Source organism: Helianthus annuus, chromosome 11, assembly GCF_002127325.2.
Source record: "Helianthus annuus cultivar XRQ/B chromosome 11, HanXRQr2.0-SUNRISE, whole genome shotgun sequence".
Classification (NCBI taxonomy): Eukaryota; Viridiplantae; Streptophyta; class Magnoliopsida; order Asterales; family Asteraceae; genus Helianthus; species Helianthus annuus.
The window spans coordinates 986,305-1,006,031 of record NC_035443.2 but is presented as its reverse complement, the minus strand read 5'-3'; the positions used below and the strand labels follow the sequence as shown (position 1 = coordinate 1,006,031).

At 38.2% G+C, this 19,727-nt stretch overlaps 1 protein-coding gene across 1 annotated transcript; it reads right to left on the bottom strand.

Moving 5' to 3' along the window:
• Nucleotides 1–212: 212 nt before the first annotated feature.
• LOC110889081 (somatic embryogenesis receptor kinase 1) lies at nucleotides 213–12,222 on the bottom strand. The gene is made up of 12 exons (XM_022136582.2): nucleotides 11,867–12,222; nucleotides 10,318–10,450; nucleotides 10,159–10,230; nucleotides 9,406–9,549; nucleotides 9,054–9,125; nucleotides 8,227–8,298; nucleotides 8,020–8,132; nucleotides 7,773–7,904; nucleotides 7,088–7,413; nucleotides 2,241–2,256; nucleotides 1,276–1,670; nucleotides 213–622 (listed from the first exon to the last, which is right to left on the bottom strand). The coding sequence occupies exons 1-12, from the start codon at nucleotides 11,949–11,951 to the stop codon at nucleotides 308–310; spliced, it is 1,875 nt and encodes a 624-aa protein (XP_021992274.1). The 5' UTR covers nucleotides 11,952–12,222; the 3' UTR covers nucleotides 213–307.
• Nucleotides 12,223–19,727: the final 7,505 nt, after the last annotated feature.

Sequence of the window (19,727 nt, the reverse complement as noted above, 5' to 3'; positions counted from 1 at the left end):
GCTTTTTTTTTTCTTTAAAAAACAATAAACAATTTCAATAGTTATTGTGTGATACATAAATTGTTTGTTGCATGTTTGATATTGTTGGTATGAGCATTTGGTACCGGGTACCGGTAACGAACCGGTGTATCCGGTACCCACTTTTCCCGTTTTTCGGTACCGGTTCGGTACCGAACGGGTACCGTGCTCATCCCGATTCTATATGCTCAAACTAAGATTGAAACTATAATAGATTACTGGTAATATAAGACCAACAAGAGTATATTACAACAGCCCCAATACAAAAACCATTTATTTTCGATCTTCATCATCTGGGTCCGGATAACTCAACCGCGTGCAAGTTATCAGTCGAGTCAAGAATCCAATCAGAGTTAGGTAGCGGTACAAGGTCCAGCTCGTGCCGGAGCACCTCCCCTTTCTGCCACTCGTCCCACCGCTCTGCCAGCCCGTCACCTTCTAACATCCTAACAACGTCTGACATTTTCGGACGGTCCATTGGCGAGCCTTGTGTACATAACAACGCCACCTGGATTAACTGCTCGACCTCAGTTGCTACATAATTCGTTTCTAGATCGGGGTCCACGAGCATCTCCAGTTTCTTCTCTTTTAAAAGCCCTTTCACCTAAAAACAAGTCGGTTTTAGTATGGACCAAACTCGCGGGTTTTAATATGGGTCAAAGTGAATAGGGTTGGGTTGACCCGCAAACATTTTTGTCTGTCCTTAAATTTTTAAGAATATTAAATATGATATGAACTACATTATTAAGATACTATTTTAATTTTTTTAATAGAGAAAATTAAGAGGTTGTAAGCATTTGAATAGTCTCATTCGACGCATTTGACCCGCTACATTTTTAACCAAGTTTTTAAGTTTTATTCATTGACCCGTTAGAGATAATCATACCCCTAGTCAACCCATTATATCCTAATTCTACAAGTCATAATAATCACTCGAGTAAACTTCCGTTTTGCTCCCTGTGGTTTGGTCACTTTAACGGTTTTGCTCCAAACCTTTAAAAATAGCCATTTTACTCCCTGATGTTTCGGTTTTTTTGCCAGTTTGCTCCCCGCCTCTAACTCCATCCAAAATGTTTGTTTTTCCATTTTGCTCCCCGCAGGGAGCAAACTGGCAACAAAACCAAAACATCAGGGAGTAAAATGGCTATTTTTAAAGGTTTGGGGCAAAACCGTTAAAGTGACCAAACCACAGGGAGCAAAACGGAAGTTTACTCTAATCACTCACAAACCCTAAAACAAGTTTTGAGGAATACGTACCCAATCGAGTAGCATGACATCATCATCATTCGCAAGTCGAGCAAGATCAAACGCCCGTTGTCCTGTTATTAGTTCCAAAAGCATAATCCCATACCCAAAAACATCGGTTTTTTCTGATGATTTTCCCGTTGAGAGATACTCGGGAGCAATATGACCGATGGTCCCACGTACAGCTGTCGTGACATGCGTATCTTTGTAATCCATCAACTTAGCCAAACCGAAATCACCAACCACTGCTTCAAATTCTTCATCCAATAAAATGTTAGCCGCTTTAACATCACGGTGAATGATTTTTGGGTCACAATGATCATGCAAGTACGAAAGCCCTCTAGCCGATCCTAAAGCGATCCGTTTTCGTGTAGGCCAGTCTAGCGGTGGTTCGTTTGGTGGTCGCTCTATAAATGCACGAAAATAATTCACGATTAAAAAATAATATAATGATAATGTACTATTTAGAAAAAAAAAAAACAATATGATGAGTAGCAGTAGTAATAATATAAAAAAAATGTGTAAAATGCTATTTTTATCCATGAGGTTTAGCCACTTTTGCGACTTTCGTCCAAAAGTTTGTTTTTCCGCAACTGGATCCAAAAGGTTTAAAATCTCGCCATTTTCACCCAACTCGTTAACTCCATTAAATGAGGGGTATTTCCGTCTTTTTAGACATTCTTATTAAAATAAAAAAACACTATTAAGAAATAAAGATACACATTTGTTGACTTTCTAGTTATGACTTTTCTTATAAACATTAACAAATAGGTAAAAGGACGAAAATACCCCTCTCGTAACATAAAAAAATGGATGGAGTTAACGAGTCGGATGAAAATGGCAAGATCTAAATCCTTTTGGATCCAGATGCGGAAAAGCAAACCTTTGGATGAAAGTTGCAAAAGTCGTCAAACGTCAGGGACGAAAATAGCATTTTACTCTAAAGAATATATAATAAGTGGTGATGAAACCCTTACCTCTCAAACATGACGCTAACAGCAAATATGGTTGATAAAGTGAATGAATATTATTGATAAACAAGAGCCCTATATATAGGGAGTCATACAACCAATAATAAGGAAAGGATATATACAAATAATACAAAAGATTATCTCTAACTAATCATAACAATCTATTCCTAAAATAATGATAATAATCGGCTGGCTAAGACACCCCCTCAGTTTGAGCGGGCGGAGGACAAACGCTCAAGCTGGACCGAAACGATTGGAATAGTTCACGAGATAATCCCTTAGTAAATATATCCGCGTACTGCATGGAGGATGGGACATGAAGAACTTTAATGTGCCCAAGACGAACTTTCTCGCGTACGAAATGAATGTCAATCTCGATGTGTTTTGTCCGTTGATGTTGAACCGGATTATTGGACAAATAGACCGCTGAGACATTGTCACAAAACACCACTGATGCACGTGTTAAAGGGGTGTGAAGTTCGAATAGCAAATTTCGAATCCATGTCGTTTCAGCGACTGCATTCGCAACCCCCCTATATTCAGCTTCCGCACTGGATCGAGATACAGTAGGCTGCCGTTTAGCGGACCATGAGATGAGGTTGTCACCTAGGAAAACACAATAACCCGATGTGGAGCGTCTCGAATCTGGGCAGCCTCCCCAATCAGCATCAGAATAAGCCACCAAATCAGAGGATGCTGATCGGACAATCCGTATGCCATAGTCAATTGTACCTTGCAGATAACGGATGATACGTTTCATAAACGCAAAGTGAGGATCTCGAGGCTCATGCATGAAGAGACACACCTGTTGAACTGCATAAGACAAATCGGGACGAGTAAAAGTCAAATATTGCAGTGCACCCGCCAAACTCCGATAGAGCGTTGGATCCGAGAATAGAGCCCCATCGGTAGCACTCAACTTAGATGAAAGATCAACCGGTGTAGAGCACGGTTTACATGAGGACATCGAAGCACGAGCGATGATGTCCTTTGCATATTGAGCTTGCGATAAGAAAATACCATTCTTTTGCTGACTAACTTTTATCCCCAAAAAATGATGTAACCTGCCCAGATCAGTCATTGCAAACTCTCGAGAGAGTGTGCTAATAATGTTGTTTAAGAGACGGTCATTAGAAGCGGTGAGAACTATATCGTCCACATATAACAATAAATACGCAATATTAGACGAGCCCTGTTGATAAACAAATAAGGACTGATCACACGTGCTGCTGCGGAACCCTTTGGAGGTGATAAAATTAGCAAACCGGGTGTACCAAGCCCGTGGTGCCTGTTTAAGCCCATATAGCGATTTCTTCAATCGACAAACATGATGAGGAAATCGTGCATCATAAAAACCCGGCGGTTGATGCATAAATACCGTCTCGTGTAGTTCCCCATGTAAAAAAGCATTCTTAACATCAAGTTGATGAATAGACCAAGCCCGAGATACTGCGAGAGACAAAACGGTGCGAATGGTGGCCGGTTTGACCACAGGACTAAATGTCTCATCACAATCAATACCAACTGTTTGGGAATTACCGTTAACCACCAACCTAGCCTTATAACGCTCCAATGACCCGTCCGATTTAAATTTATGCCGAAATAACCACATGCAACGAATGACGGGACGGTCAAGTGGGCGGGGAACAAGCTCCCATGTTTCATTATCCTGTAATGCCGTAAACTCAGTCTGCATAGCATGCAACCAATTAGGATCAGTTAGGGCTTTGGAATACGAGGTAGGAACCGGTGAAAGGTTAACGGTATTGTGTATGGCCGAAGGGTTTGACCTTGATTTGGAACGAGTTGTCATAGGATGTTGGTTGGTAATCGGCTGGGTTTGGGTTGGTGTGGGTGTGGGGTTAGATGGGCCGGTTGTGGGCTGGTTTGGGATGGCAACGGAGGGGTTAGATGGGCCGGTGTTGGTTTGAATGTTGGTACGGTGACGACGGGAGTAGGTAAACTGGTACGGGGTCGGAACCGGTGGTGATGTGGGCTGGTTAACGGGCTGGTTTACGGGGCTGGTTACGGGCTGGTTAACGGGCTGGTTAACGGGCTGAGAAATGGGTTGGGTAACAGGCCGATGAAAAGAAAAGCCCGGTGGGGTAGTGTCGTCCAAAAAATCGTAGGTGAGAGGATGAGTAGGACGTGTAAACGGGAACACGGACTCATCAAAAGTTACATGACGGGAAATATGTACCTTGCCTGTGGTAGGGTCCAAGCAACGGTAGCCACGGAAGTCGGGTGGATACCCGAGGAAGATACAACGCATGGATCGATGGTGAAGTTTGTGAGGCTGGGTAGCGGATGTGTTAGGGTAACACGCACATCCGAACACTCGTAAGTGTTCGTAATCAGGGTGACGAAGGTAAAGGGCAAAGGTAGGTGTGTAAAAATTTAGGCGTTTGGTTGGTAAGATATTGTGAAGGTAAGTGGCAGTGTGTAGGGCTTCAACCCAAAACGAAGGAGGTAGATTCGCATGAATTAAGAGAGCCCGAATAATATCGTTCAAGCGGCGAATCATACGCTCGGCCCTTCCATTTTGAGAGGATGTTTGAGGACAAGAAAACCGAAAGAGCAAACCATTTTGTTGGGCAAAAGTTTTAAATGCTAAATTGTCAAATTCACCCCCTAAGTCACATTGAAAGGTTTTTATTTTTCGGTTAAATTGGGTAAGAATTAATTGATGGAATTTGGCAAAAGTTGGAAAGGTTTCGGATTTATATTTTAGGGGGTAAACCCACACGAAGTGTGAGAAATTGTCAATTAGCACCATGTAATATTTATATCCTGTTTTACTCGTGATTGGCGAAGTCCATAAATCGCAATGAATAATATCAAAAGGAGCAAAAGTAAATGTATTAGACGAATAAAACGGTAATCTTTTACTATTCGAAAGTTGACAAGAATTGCAAAGATTGTGACTTTTGTCCTTATTACATTGAAAATTAAAATTACGATTTAAAATATCTAGAACTTGCGCCCCGGGATGTCCTAAACGATCATGCCAAGGTAGATGGTGGGAAGCAATAAAGGTGGCTTGAGGCGGCAGTTGAGGCGGCGTGAACGTGTAAAGAGTCCCGGTACTATTGTGGCGAGATAGTGTCTTCTTAGTTTTGAGGTCCTTCAAAGAAAAACCAAACGGGTCAAATTCGACAGACACTTGATTATCACGAGTAAAACGTCTAACGGAAATAAGATTTTTAATTATTTGAGGGCTATAAAGGACGTTTGGGAGTATGTAGGTTCGGTTTGGTAAAGGGTGAAAACCCGTACCTGATCCTTTAATTGGTAAATACATGCCATTACCGACCAAAATATTACGACAAATAGGAGAAGAATCAGGGATTATGATTTTACCTTGCTCTTTAGTGACGTGTGACTCGGCTCCTGTATCCATAACATCGGAGTTCCAAGCGAAGTTCGAACCATTAACCTGCATATTTGCCATGGCAGCACTCAAATCAGTTGGGCAGAGGGGATTGTAGGCGGGCTGCGAGAACCCGGGTGGAGCAAACTGGGCCGCGGCATAACCCGCAGCCGGAGTGAACCCGGTAAACTGGGCCTGCTGGGCCGAAGACTGATCTGGTTGCTTGTTGCTGGGCCACGACTGTTGGGTCGGGTAGGGGCAAGGTGGAGGTGTCCACCAAGCCCACGCCGGAAAAGAAGGCTGCTGCGGCTGACCTGGATAAGCGGACCATGGGGATTGCTGCGACCGACCCCTGCCCCTGCCTCGGCGGTTTGAAGCCCCGCCCCTGCCTCTGCTGCCGCGGCGATTTGTGGACGAATACGAGGCTTCAGAGGGCTGGTTGCTATTGGAAGAGTGCTGATTAGTTGAAGTTGGCGCTGTAGTAGCAGCTAGGACAGTGTGCGATGCACCCTTTTGAGCCTCGATACGGATGACTTCGTCATTAAGCATGACGATGGCCTGGTCCCAATCAACGCCCTGCTGATTAATCAGGGATGCAGTAGTGTTATACTCGGCTGGAAGTCCGCGAACCAGCTGAAGAACAAGTCTGGATTCGGTGACAGGCTGATCAACGTCGGCCAATTGGCTTGCTAAATCAGACAGCTGTTGACAATAGTCGTCAACCGAGGAGCAAGCTGTGAGAGTAAGATTGCAAAACTTCGTCTCGAGCGCCGCAGCGCGAGCCTTTTTGTTGCTCAAAAAAATCTTTTCGAGCTTCGTCCATGCTGCTTTGGCTACAGTTGTATCCATGAGCCGTTTCAGAAGATCATCCGAAACGGTGCTGTAGATCCACTGAAGAACCAAGGCATCCAGTTCCTTCCATTCATCATATTCGGGTGATGTAGTGGCTGGAGCGGCTGAATCATCGATGTGGTTTGACACCTTATATGCGACGGCATGAAGGCGAAACAGTTTGACCCAGGCAGTATAAGTAACCTTCGATCCGTCCAAAGTACGGATCTTGGATTGAATGTTCGATACAGAGTATGCGGGGTGGAGGGAGTTGGGTTTGGTTGATGAATCAGCAGTGTCTTCTTTTGGCGGCATGGTGACGAGACCGAACGAGTCCGGTTAGGGTTGTTGGACGGAAAAAACGAAGGGTAAAACGAGACCGAACGAGTCCGGTTAGGGTTGTTGGACGGAAAAAAAAAAAAAAACGAAGGGCAAAAGGCAATCAGAAGCCGGTTATGGCTCTGATACCATAACAGCAAATATGGTTGATAAAGTGAATGAATATTATTGATAAACAAGAGCCCTATATATAGGGAGTCATACAACCAATAATAAGGAAAGGATATATACAAATAATACAAAAGATTATCTCTAACTAATCATAACAATCTATTCCTAAAATAATGATAATAATCGGCTGGCTAAGAGACGCAACACTTCCATTGGCCATATAGGGGTAAACAAGTAATCTTTCGGTTGGTGTCATACAAAATCCCCTTAACCGAAGGAGATTCCGATGAACCGCCATACTAATCATTTCAACTTCGGTTTGAAACTGTAGCTCGCCACCTGGCGTTCGTTCTTCCTTCAACCGTTTTACCGCCACCAACGAGCCGTCAGCTAACCGCCCTTTGTAAACTTTACCAAATCCACCTCTACCCAATATGTTTTTATTGCTAAAACTATCCGTTGCCACTTGTAATTCTCTTAAAGAAAATCTTTTAAGCTGTCCCAAATGAACTTCGGGATCTTCTTCCGCTGCAAATAACACGTTTATCGTAACTTAGGGAGTGTTTGGATGCGCGTTATAAAAGTGATTATGATATGTTAATTAGTCGTAATTTTGTTAAACTAAAGGGCAGTCTCTTAAATTATATAAACTATAAATATGCTATTTTGTCAACATCAAACAACTTTAGCCCCTCAACTTCAATAATGACATAATTAACCCCTCAACTTTAATAATGACATGTTTAACCCCTCAACTTTAATAATGATATGTTTAGACCCTTAACTAAAACATCAAACAAGTTTAACTCTCGCGATTTGCTTTTTTTTATCTACGTTTTGAACCCACTAGTTAAAAAAAAAAAAAGGTAAACAAGGAAGTTACTAACCAGGCACATCAAAGAAAAAATCTTGAGGCTTTCGACGCCGCCACCATGCAAATGCAAAGGCGGGGGCGGCAAACAATAGAGCCGCCCCGACAGCAACTCCGCCAGCTATTGCACCAGTGGCACTTTTTCCTTCTGAAACATAATGCAAATATATATTCACTTATTCAGCACTAATGCACTACACCAAACATATAACGCGTATATTCTATATAAAATAACGAAAATAAATATATAATGTGGCAATCACCTGGTGCGACGATAGGTGGCGGTTGCACAAATGGTGGTGGTGGAGAAAACGGAGGTGATCCAGGACAAGGGCGTCCGGTGACCGGGCCACAAAGCCCGAGGTTATTAGCAAAACTGAGAATCAGGAATAACATAAGTAGTGAGTTTTTATTAATCGAAAACAAGAATAATAGATATTAAAAGAATATTAAAAATTAATTTAGCAAACCTGATTGGTGTAAACAGCGAGAATGAGCCGTTGTCTGGAACCGGACCCGAGAGACGATTGTTTGATAGATCCCTAAAAGTTTAGTATAAAATCACACATTAAATAATGTTACCACTTAAAATTTTCTTCGGCCCAACCCGGTTTTATACCGAACCAACCCGGTTAGTACCGGTTCGGGTTCCCATCATGTAAAACCGGTTAAAAAACCAAACCGGTTTTAAAAAAAACGATTTGTACACCTCTACGCGCTAGGGGTGTTCAAGATCGGATTATCCGGTTTTCGGATATCCGAAAACCGGATATCCAAAAATTTCGGATAGTGAATATTGATATCCAAATCCGTATCCGAAATTTCGGATACAGATTCGGATATCCAAACGGATATCCGAATTTATAAAAAGAAATCAAAAAATCTGTTTCGTATATAGATTAAAACTAAATTTATATTCGATTTCCAAATTTCCAACATTTAAAATTAAAAACAATCATAAATTCACACGAATACAATTATTTACTACTTTTTTACTAATTTTTACAATACTGCAAACTAAATATAATGCTCATATACTATATATATTTATAAAAAATAATTAGTTTTCGGATATCGGATAATCGGATTATCCGAAATTTTTGAAATTCATATCCGAATCCGAATCCGAAAATTCTGATTATCCGGTTTTCGGATATCCAAATTTTCGGATATCCAAAATTTCGGATATTTCGGATACGGATCTTCGGATATTTCGGATTCGATTTCGGATCCGGATTTTTTTGAACACCCCTACTACGCGCTATACACACACATATGGAGAAAAAAAAATACTCACAGCACTTGCAACGACGTGATATTAGTCAATGACATAGGGATCGGACCATCCAAACTGTTATTGTTAAGCCGGCTATCCTTGCAGAAAAAAGCCAAAATCATATCATTGGTTAAAATGAAACAACTTCTACTTTTAAATACTCACAAAAATTGCAACATTTCCTTTTTTCATGTAGTTGTTCGAGTTACAATTACCTATTTGCCCTCTAAGATGACCTCAAAGAGCATATATCAACTCATGACCAAAGGGTAGTTTAGAGATTAATCAAACTGTTGCTGTTTTCGCACGATAAGCGAATATTTAAAGACGTTGAAGCTAAAGAATATAAAAAAGGGTGAGTAAGTATGCATACAGGAATCGCAGCTTTGAGAGCTCGCCCAATGTAGCTGGAATCGGGCCAGAAAACCCGTTGAGATATAAATCCAAACTCACTAAATTCGTCAAATTCCCAAGGTCATTGGGAATCGGGCCACTTAAATTATTGCTGTAAAGTTCTCTGCAGAAAAAAAAATTCAAGAAAATCATTGATTATTAGCCCAACTCAAGAACACATACTTAGGGCTGCAAACGAACCGAACGTTCAACAAATAGTTCGTGAACCGTTCGGCAGGAAGTTCATTTGTGTTCGTTTGTTTAATAAATGAACAAACACGAATAAGAAATTTCGTTAGTTTAGTTTAGTTAAATGAACGAAGATGAACAGAGGCCGCGTTCGTTCATTTATGTTCGTGAACGTTGGTAATGTGTTCGTTTATGTCCGTTTGTGTTCAATAGTTCATTAGTGTTTTTAATTATTATGTTTTATTAAGATACTTCAAAATTCCGACAAGTAATATCTAATAAGTATCAGTATATTATATTCTGTTCATGAATGCTTGTTTGTGTTTGTTTGTTTCCATCTGTGTTAATAAACATTAGTTTGTGTTCATGAACGCTCGTTCAGTCGTTTGCGTTCGTTACCTAAAACAAACAAACGAACACGAAAACGTTCATTTCCTTAACGAACGAACACGAACAGAAAATCTCGTTCTTTAAGCAACTATTTTTCAAGTAATGCACTACATTAACAAATTTATTTATTATTTATTTGCTAAATGTGACTTACAAGTACTGCAAATTCTTCAAGAGACCAAGCTGCGGGACTAAAGTACCGGAAAGAGCTGCATTTCCGAGATCACTGACAAAAATGACGTCACGGATGAATTTAAGTTAAAAGTCTTATGAAGCGATGTAGCGTATATTAATAATAGAAAGTGAAACTTACACTCTTATGACGCTATTATCGTTATTGCAGGTTACATGAAACCATGTGCAAGGGTTAACCAAAGTGGGATCCCAACTTTGAAGCACGCTATTAGGATCTTCTAAATTGGCCCGCAAACTATGCAACGCATCACCTGTAAACGCACTTAGACCGTTAATAACTTTGAGTTTTATAATCCATAATAACCAGTTTAATATACAACGCCACCAACAAAACATGATCAAATAAGTCACATTTATAACACATTCGTTTATTAAGACGAGGCTACAAAAGTGGAATGATGGGGGGGGGGGGGCTCCGAACTTTTCGCTCAGGAGTGTTATGTTTATACGTTTCGTATAGAATTTTTTAGGTATATACGTTTTCGACCCCCCGGTTTTATAGAAAAAAAAATTAGGTATATACTTTTAGGTCCGGTGACTTCCGCCCCCCCGGTGGAAATTTTCAAGCTTCGCCACTGGTTACCAAAATTGTTGCCAATGCAACCATCTGAAGCATAGTTTGTGTAAACTATCACATAAAAGATACGAAAATTATATAATGACGAAATCGACAATCCAACTAGTGTTGCCGATTTTTGACACGACATGAAAATAAACGGTTAGCGTTTGGGTTGCCTTGTTTAGTTAGAACTTAAACGGGCCGTATCGAGGGGTAATCTGTTTTAACCAATCAATCAAACAGGTTTGACCCACTAACCCTTTTAACCCATTTTTTACAACCCGATTAACACGTTTAAAACTTCAATAACTACCCGCCAACGACCAACCCGTCAAGATTGCCACCCCTAAATCCAACAGTAATAAAGCATAGCGCTTTAATCAAAATCTGTATCAAACTTACTGTATTACTAATTTTAGCCACCTAAAAATATCACATTTCAAAGATATATCAAGGAGTTAATTGCTCGGATGGTCCCTGTGGTTTCACGTTTTTTCACGTTTAGTCCCCACCTTTTAAAAATAGCATGTATGCTCCGAGTAACAAAATGACAAACCATAGGGAGCATACCTGCTATTTTTAAAAGGTGGGGACTAAACGTGAAAAAACTTGAAACCACAGGGACCATCCGAGCAATTAACTCTATATCAAATCAAATCTACCACAAAATCCCTAAATTCAAAAAAACAATATAAAACAACAAAAAAACATATCAAAATCTACCCACTAACCCGTTTAACCTTTTCGTTACAACCCACCAACCCGATTAACATGTTTATAACGTGATTACTAGTTTACTACCCGTTCGACACATTTAGAAAAATGGGTTAAACGGGTCATGTTCGGGTTAAATAACATTGACACCTACTAGTTTACTACCCATTTTGAAAAATGGGTTAAACGGGTCGTGTGTTCGGGTTAGATAACATTGACACCCCTAAATCCAACAGTAATAAAGCATAGAACTTTAACTAAAATCCGGATCAAACTCAGTATACTACTAATTTTAACCACTAAAAATATCACATTTCAAAGATATATCATAATAATCAAACCAAATCCACAACAAAATCCCTAAATTCAAAAAAAAAAAAAAAAAAAATCTCACCTTCCACATTTCCATAAACAAGATTAACCAGAACAAGAAGAACCAGAGTGATGAACCACCATTCCACAAACGACGTCGTCCCCATTTCAATTTCAAACTACAAAATTATTCAACATTCTTCAAACTTGTTAAACTCAAGATCTCAAAAAAAGAAAATGAGGGGGGGGGGGGGTAAGGTAATCTTTATGGGTCCTTTTTGGGAAACTTTTAACTTGTTCTACCCTACCCTTTCTTCTCTGGTGCAAAATGTGTGCTAGAGAGAGAGAGAAAGAGGAGAGAGAGAGATGGGTCTTTTTGGGCGTGGCTGGGCTGGGGTTTTTGAGAGGTGGCTGCCCGAGCTGCCCGAGAGAGAGTGTACTGTAGAGGTTTTCAGCTATGTTTATGACTAGCTAGCTGCAATGGAGGTACACGTGTATATATATTTTGTTTTTTGAAGTTCTAACTGCAATTACTCTTCTTTCCTTAAATACAGTTAACTGGTGGAGTTATAAATATGCAATAAAGGTTGTATTTTCTCTGGAATGGTAGTGGGTCGGGTCGGGTTATGAGAGCGTCTGGATTTGCTGGTGTGGACGACCTTTTACCACTAGGTTTACCTGGGTGATTGAGCTTTTGGTCATTACAAAAAACAAAATTTTTAAATTTTATATTATTATTTTTAGGTCAGGTTAGTTCAAAAATCACAAATTCGTAACTCGAATAAAAAACGAAATATGAATTTGAATTTTGGTACTTTTTTTGAGCCTGGTTCCAGCACACTCTATACGTTAAGGATGACTTCAAATAAGAATCGTTATGACTACCCATATTGCAACATTAGTGAGGCGTTCATACAGGGCGTGGATGAGAGAGAAAGAGATTATGCGTATGTGACAAGGAGAGAGAGAAAGCGGAGGTTGTTTGTGGAAGAAGAAGGTTGGTCAAACGTGCAGTGACGACAAAGAGGGGTCCGTCTCTCCTTAGGTCGGAGATGGACCGGATGGTAGATGGGGCGCCATTGGAAGAAGGGGGCATGGAACCTAACAAGGGGGCACCATTGGGGCTGTGACACGATGGTTGCTTAGGTGGCGTCTACGTGGCATCATGTGGCAACATTTTTTTTTCCAACTCGAAACCTGAAGAAAAAACCCGATAAACACCTCTACCCATAATATAAGTTTTTTTTCCAAGATAGATACACTAAAAATAATTTATTTGTTTACCAGAAGTTATTACTAATCCAAAAAGACGGATTATTGTAAACAAATAAATTGTTTTAGGCTCCTTTTTGTAAATCATGGTGGTTCGTATGGTTTAATCATTGACAATTATATAGGGTGGTGGATTAGGCTGGTGGATGAGGATGGGATAACATAATATTGACGTAAAAAGTAATGATGGTCATTTAGGTTATAACCACATCAGATAGCCTTGTATTTTATTTGAAAGAAATAATGTTTGGTCAAATGTTCGGCCCATAAAGATGATTAAAGGGATGGACCAGCCTCTCTTAGGATGTTTATTCACGGGTGAGAAAGCGACTTATGGACAACATTTATGAGTGTGCATCAAAATGTGCTAAAAGATATTGTTCTTTTACTTGTAAAAAGTATTATAAAATCTTCTCAAACAATCATTCGGACATGAAAAATTCAGATATAACAAAGGTAAAATCATACGGAAGAGCATTGGTATATAAAAGAGGTAAAATCATATGGAAGAATTTGGAAAACCATTGATGTTAATAAACCGTTAAAATTAGTCAAATCGTCTAAAAAGTAGGGTTAAGTTATAGAAAGTATCCTTAATGTAAGAAATGAAGGAGAAATTTTATTTTTTTCCTGCTTATTAAGCACGTGTTTCAGTCTCAGAATTAAAAAAAAAAATCTGATTTTACACTAGTAGAGTAATTATGTAATTTTGTAAAGTAATTATAATTACTCTACAACGGTAAAATCACTAGTTTTTTTTTTTTTACATTTTACGATTAAACACCATTCTTAAGTAGTAGGGAAAAAAATTCTCTCATTCTCTTCTTACGTTAAAACTATTTTATATGTTAAAATTCATTTGTATTTAATCTTTACACCTAAAAACTAGTGTGTCATGTTTAGTTAACTAGTAAATTTCCACTGCGCTAAGCAACGGAAATTCAACCTGTATCAGTTTATTTCGTTATGATATCGATACAGTAGCGGAACTCGAAAACTAGAAGAGAAAATGCAAAAGAGAAAAGGTCGTTATATAATTAAAAGGATGTTAACACGTGTTTTACATCGATCTAAAGTTAGAAAAACAAAATCGGCAATGAGTCGGACCGTCATGAAACATCATGTATCATAAAATATGACGTGAGTCTTAGAGAAATGAGAAGAAAAGAGTATCCAAGTAATGTAGCCTAAAATGTGATGATTTTAAAAGAAATTACAAAAAGATGGTACATGAAAGCTTTGATATGAAAGATTATTCCAAGTTGCATCGATTTACACAAAGGAAAATGAATGATGGTATTAAAAATGTTCCCAGTATCATCGATACCCGTAAGCTATGGGAAGAGTTTTTGTAATTTTAGTTTGATATATGATTGAAATGAATAACGTGGTGATGTAAGTGTTTGTCTTCTAGTATCCTGCTAGGAGATTTTGATTTATAATACTTCTTGTTCTAGTTCAAAAAAATATTGCATGATTAAAAATAATTATTGGGTTTTCAAAACCTTATTTTAAGCCCATCATATGAGACATAGATATATTACATAAGGAAAAGATTATTTTGGCTAGAAAGTGTAAATAAGATTATGACATGTGGCAAAAATTTAAAATAAAGAGAAAGGGTATTTTAGTCAATCATATCCTTTCTTCTTTCTTCTTCTCCCCAGTAATTTCAAAACCCACCATCTTCAACCATTTCTTCACTTTCTATCTTAATAATCTCTACATTAAAGTGCGATTTTCATCACCAATCAATGATTCAAACACCGATCAATGTGTTCTTCAGTTTTTTTTAAGAAAACCCAGTTTAATTCCATTGAAAATCTCGTTTTTTCCCGTGATTTTGAAGATAATCACTCGATCCGTTCGATTCGATCGCTGATAAGTGTTTGTATCATTCAAATTTCATCAATCGTTGAAGAAACCGACTTCGATCCATGTAAGAAATTCTTTAATTTCATTTTTACGATCTGGGTTTTTGATCTAGTCATTGTGTTTTACGATCTTGGCGGGGGTCCGGGGGCGGCAGCCCCTGGTAACAGGGTCCAAGGGGCGGCAGCCCCTGGCGGGGTCCAAGGGGCAGAGCCCCTGGCTGGGGTTGAGCTGCCTCTGGAAAACTGTAAATTTTCTGTAAGTTTTATGCCATTGCGTTTTAGAACTGCATTCCTGGTTCAGACAATTCACAGACAAAACTATTGTCCTGGTTCAATGCGTTTTAGAGAGAACACTTTCTTTGGTGTGTTTATGTCATTGCGTTTTAGAACTAAGACATTTTATGCGTTTTCTGGTCATTGCGTTTTAGAAAAACACATTTTTGAAGTGTTTTTAGTCATTGCGTTTTAGGTAAAACACATTTTTAGGTGTTTTCAGTCTATTGCGTTTTACAGAAAACACTTTCTTTTGTTTTTTTAGGCTATTGCGTTTTAGAAATGAGACATTTTTAAGTGTTTTCTGGCCATTGCGTTTTATAAATAAGACATTTCTTTGTGTTTTTGGTGCATTGCGTTTTAGGTAAAACACATTTTTATGTGTTTTCAGTCCATTGCGTTTTAGAAAACAGACATTTTAAGTGTTTTCTGTCCATTGCGTTTTAGAAATAAGACATGTGTTTGTGTTTGGTGCATTGCGTTTTAGGTAAAACACATTTTTATGTGTTTTCAGTCAATTGCGTTTTAGAAACTACACTTTCTTTTGAGTTTTTAGGCTATTGCGCTTTAGAATTAAGACATTTCTTTGTGTTTTCTTGCCATTGCGTTTACAAATAAGACGTTTTTTGTGTTTTTTGTGCATTGCGTTTTAGAAAAATGTCATTTTTAGGTTTTTTTTTTTCCATTACGTTTTACGCAACTGTGTTTTCAAAAAAAAAATTCGAAAATATAGCAATAATATACTCGTTTTAAAGATAAAAAAACACTCGTTTTTTGGTGCAATTTTTATAAAAAAATAATGCCGTATGAAATAGTTATTAACGTTTAAAAAATGGGGGGGGGTTGGAGGAGAGAGAAACTATTGCCTTGGATTGACTAGAATACCCCTAAACAAACTCACGCGCCTCTTTTCCTCCCTTTGATTTCTCTGATTTAATCTTAGCCCTTGATTAACTAAATGGATGGTCAAGATCACTTCCTAGCCTTCTTAGCCAAATAAACTTTCTATCATGTCTCCACCCATATTACATACTATAAATGCTTTCGGTTGTTGTTCATCAACTGGATGTATGATCAGAAGCTTAACGTCTACGTTGTGAAGGGGGAGTTTAGTATTCAATATTTTGATTAGTGGTTTCATTTCAACTCACTGCCCCAAGGGGATATCCGAAGACATTATAGTTACAATTGATTAACAGAGATAAGAATGGTTTGGTTGGGTAATTTTTGAGAAAAAAGTTGAAGCGTGAATGTGAAACTAAGTTTCAATATTTGAAGCCGCAAGGTGCAACAAGATGGTTAGATCTTGGTAGAATCAATCCAACTACAAACAGACCTTGGGTTGTCTTAAAGTTTCTTAAACCGAAGATTTTGAATAAAATACCATCGAGGAAACACGGACATGATGTGTTAAAGACCATGAGATGGTGGTATTATGATAGAGTCACGTGTGAGGCAGTGATTGTTTTGACCAAAGATAACAAGATTATCAGGGTGTATGACTCGATGTCATTGGTAAAATTCACAGCTGAAGATACCAAGATCCTGTACTAGAGCAATATGTTCTATGAATTTAAGGTTATGGAGCTAGCACTAAACTTTGCCCTAATATGTTTCGCTTTTGATATCCACGAGAGAAGTGGTTAGAAGAATAAATGGGAGTAATCAAACAAAAATCGAAGATAAAGAACTTTAGCTATTGTCAAGGGGGAGTTTGTTGGTGCAAATTCGGTGACAACAGTTTGGAAGGTGTTCTGTTTTGTGTCTTAGGTCATTTATAGAGTTTGTATAGCATCTATGCTGCTTATATTGTGTTTAAATGTGTTTTGGATGAAGTTTGGATGATCTAGCGCACTAGGGAATGTCTCTGCACTAGGAATTGATTAGTGGAGTGACCTGTGCGCTAGATAGAATAGCGTAGAGGGCTCCACTAAAAATAGGTTTGCATTTTATTTGTTTTGTAACGGTTCTCTCACACACTTGTAATGAAGTGCTGCCGAAATTAATTAAACAACATTTATTTACATCTTGTGTGATCATTTACTACTTTTTGTTGCATCTATGGAGTCCGCACGTAGGTGTATACGTATGATTTGAATCGTGTTCGTTAAATGACCCGGTATTATGTTTTACAGGCTAACTCCGTGGATGCTTTCGACATTACCACAACAAATACTTATTGTTACACCCTAAACAAAAGTCAAAATAAAAGCAACCATATACATAAGCTCGAACTCATCCATGCATATGTAATAATATGAAAACAATATAAAAAATAGCCTATAGTAATAAAAAGTCAGGTAAAGAGTATTAATAAAAAAATAGTTTCCATTAGTTGATCCTTAAAAGTCATGCTACACAACCACTTACAACTACAAGTATGCATCAATAAAGCATTTAAGTTGAAATAAAGTCATAAAATATGTTACTAATATAACAACAAAGAGAATCAAGCAGTGCATCATGCACAAAGTTGAAGTTCGATAGCATATCAGAATCGAAAACTTATGTTAACACAGGGATTGCTTTCTTCAGTTCCTTCATATTCTTTTCAACAAACACCATCTCGCCGTTAATGAAATAGATTTTCATAAGATAAATTAGGGTAATACAAATCAATATACCAACCGTGAAGAAAACAGATTCAGGTTAAAAGGGATGGGTTCAATTGAGACAACGGGTTTTCATAGGGGATCAATTTTGGGTTCTGATATCTCGTGAATCTAGATAAGTGAAGCATAATGAAGATTTCATGGGGGCTCGATTGAATGCATTATTTAACACCTTGAAACCATATTGGTAAAAAAAGATAACATGTTCATATTTTTTATTAGTAGTGTAACACCCGTCTAGTTTTACTAAATTTAAAATAATTCACACCATTTTAGATAAAAATATTTAGTTATAACATAGATTTCATAAGTAAAGTTCGAAAGTATCAAAAGCTTAGTCAACTATCGACTAAGTTAAAACATTCAAAAGTTGTTTATCACATTGTTTACAACCCATAAACAAAGTCTATTAAAGGTTAAAACATAGCAGAAGCTTCACAAGTCGTGTTCGGTTCTTGGACATTTGCTTGATCGCCATCCGTAAGTTTACCATAGTCACCTAAGGTCAAAACCACATCATATGTTAGTTTTGATAACACTAGAATAGATACAAATAAGTTTCATGGGTCAACAAACAAGAAAAAAATAAAATTTTCTCGGAAGGGGGCGTCGCGTGACACCAAGGGCCGTCGCGTGACGCCTAGCCCTTGTTTTCACAGCATGCTGTTTAATCAGTTGCTGCACATTCCCAGCTCAATGTTTATTCAAGTTCCAACTTAAAATTGCCATATCTCATAATCCGTAAGTCCGTTTTTAGTGATTCTTTTTCCTACACAACCGTAATTAAATTACCAACGTGTCTACCATAATTATTATCCCGAAAATTTGGTTTACGGACTTAGCCACTAAAATCTCTATTTACATATTCGACCCACTATATTTACACCACTTTACTATCATACAATAGCAACCTTGAGGCGTTTTCACCCAACATCCGGGACTTAGTATCACTCGCATTTCCTTACCAAATCCATGGTTTAATGATCTTGTAATTGACATCGTCTTTGCCAACTAATTAGACATCAATGCTACACTTTACACCTTTATTCGACCCACTATATTTACACCACTTTACTATCATACAATAGCAACCTTGAGGCGTTTTCACACAACATCCGGGGCTTAGTATCACTCGCATTTCCTTACCAAATCCATGGTTTAATGATCTTGTGATTGACATCGTCTTTGCCAACTAATTAGACATCAATACTACACTTTACACCTTTATTCGACCCATTGGCTCATCTTGTGGAAAATCCTCCAATGTGATGACTACCAAACGGTTCCTTATCAATTTAACTCTATTAATTCAAGTAACAATTATGGTCACTACAATCAACACAATTTCTATTCTAAAATGCGACTACGTATAATTTAACAACAATTCGTTCAATGTAACGGGTCAAGTTACATACTTGCATAACTAAATAACATTATCAACCAACAATTCTAATTAACTATTTTGACCCGTTTGTTTGTCGAGTGAACTTCGTCACTTCTATGACATACCAACTCGCAATTGACACTACGTTCTCGTTAACTTTTCTAAGACTATTGTTTATGCACAATGTAACGAAACCGAAGTTACGTACCTTTAAAGCACACCTTTCAAGCGTGTATCACCTCCGGCTTGTCCGCTTGACGTTCCGGATTCTTTGCCTAAAGAGTTCAATTCACAATAAGTTTAGAACTCTTTCACAAGCTTTAACGCATAATTCTCTACAATGATTAAATCTGCGTTTTTACTCAACTTTTAACATTTTAACCCTCATTTAGGCGTTTTATCAAACACCTAGCAGGTCAGATTTCTACATGATCTAAACCAAGCTCATGACTTGAGTTTATCACCCTAATTAACTTTAATTAGACTATATACACATATTTTAACATCATCATATCAGCAATCACTTTC

Bases quoted from the DNA above. Each gene is read 5' to 3' on its own strand.
- LOC110889081 (XM_022136582.2), bottom strand. From the start codon at position 11,951: ATGGGGACGACGTCGTTTGTGGAATGGTGGTTCATCACTCTGGTTCTT. The intron at 10,231-10,317 runs GTAAGTTTCACT...CATTTTTGTCAG, and splicing joins GATAATAGCGTCATAAGAGT to TGATCTCGGAAATGCAGCTC. The intron at 623-1,275 runs GTACGTATTCCT...ACTTGTTTTTAG, and splicing joins ATGTCATGCTACTCGATTGG to GTGAAAGGGCTTTTAAAAGA.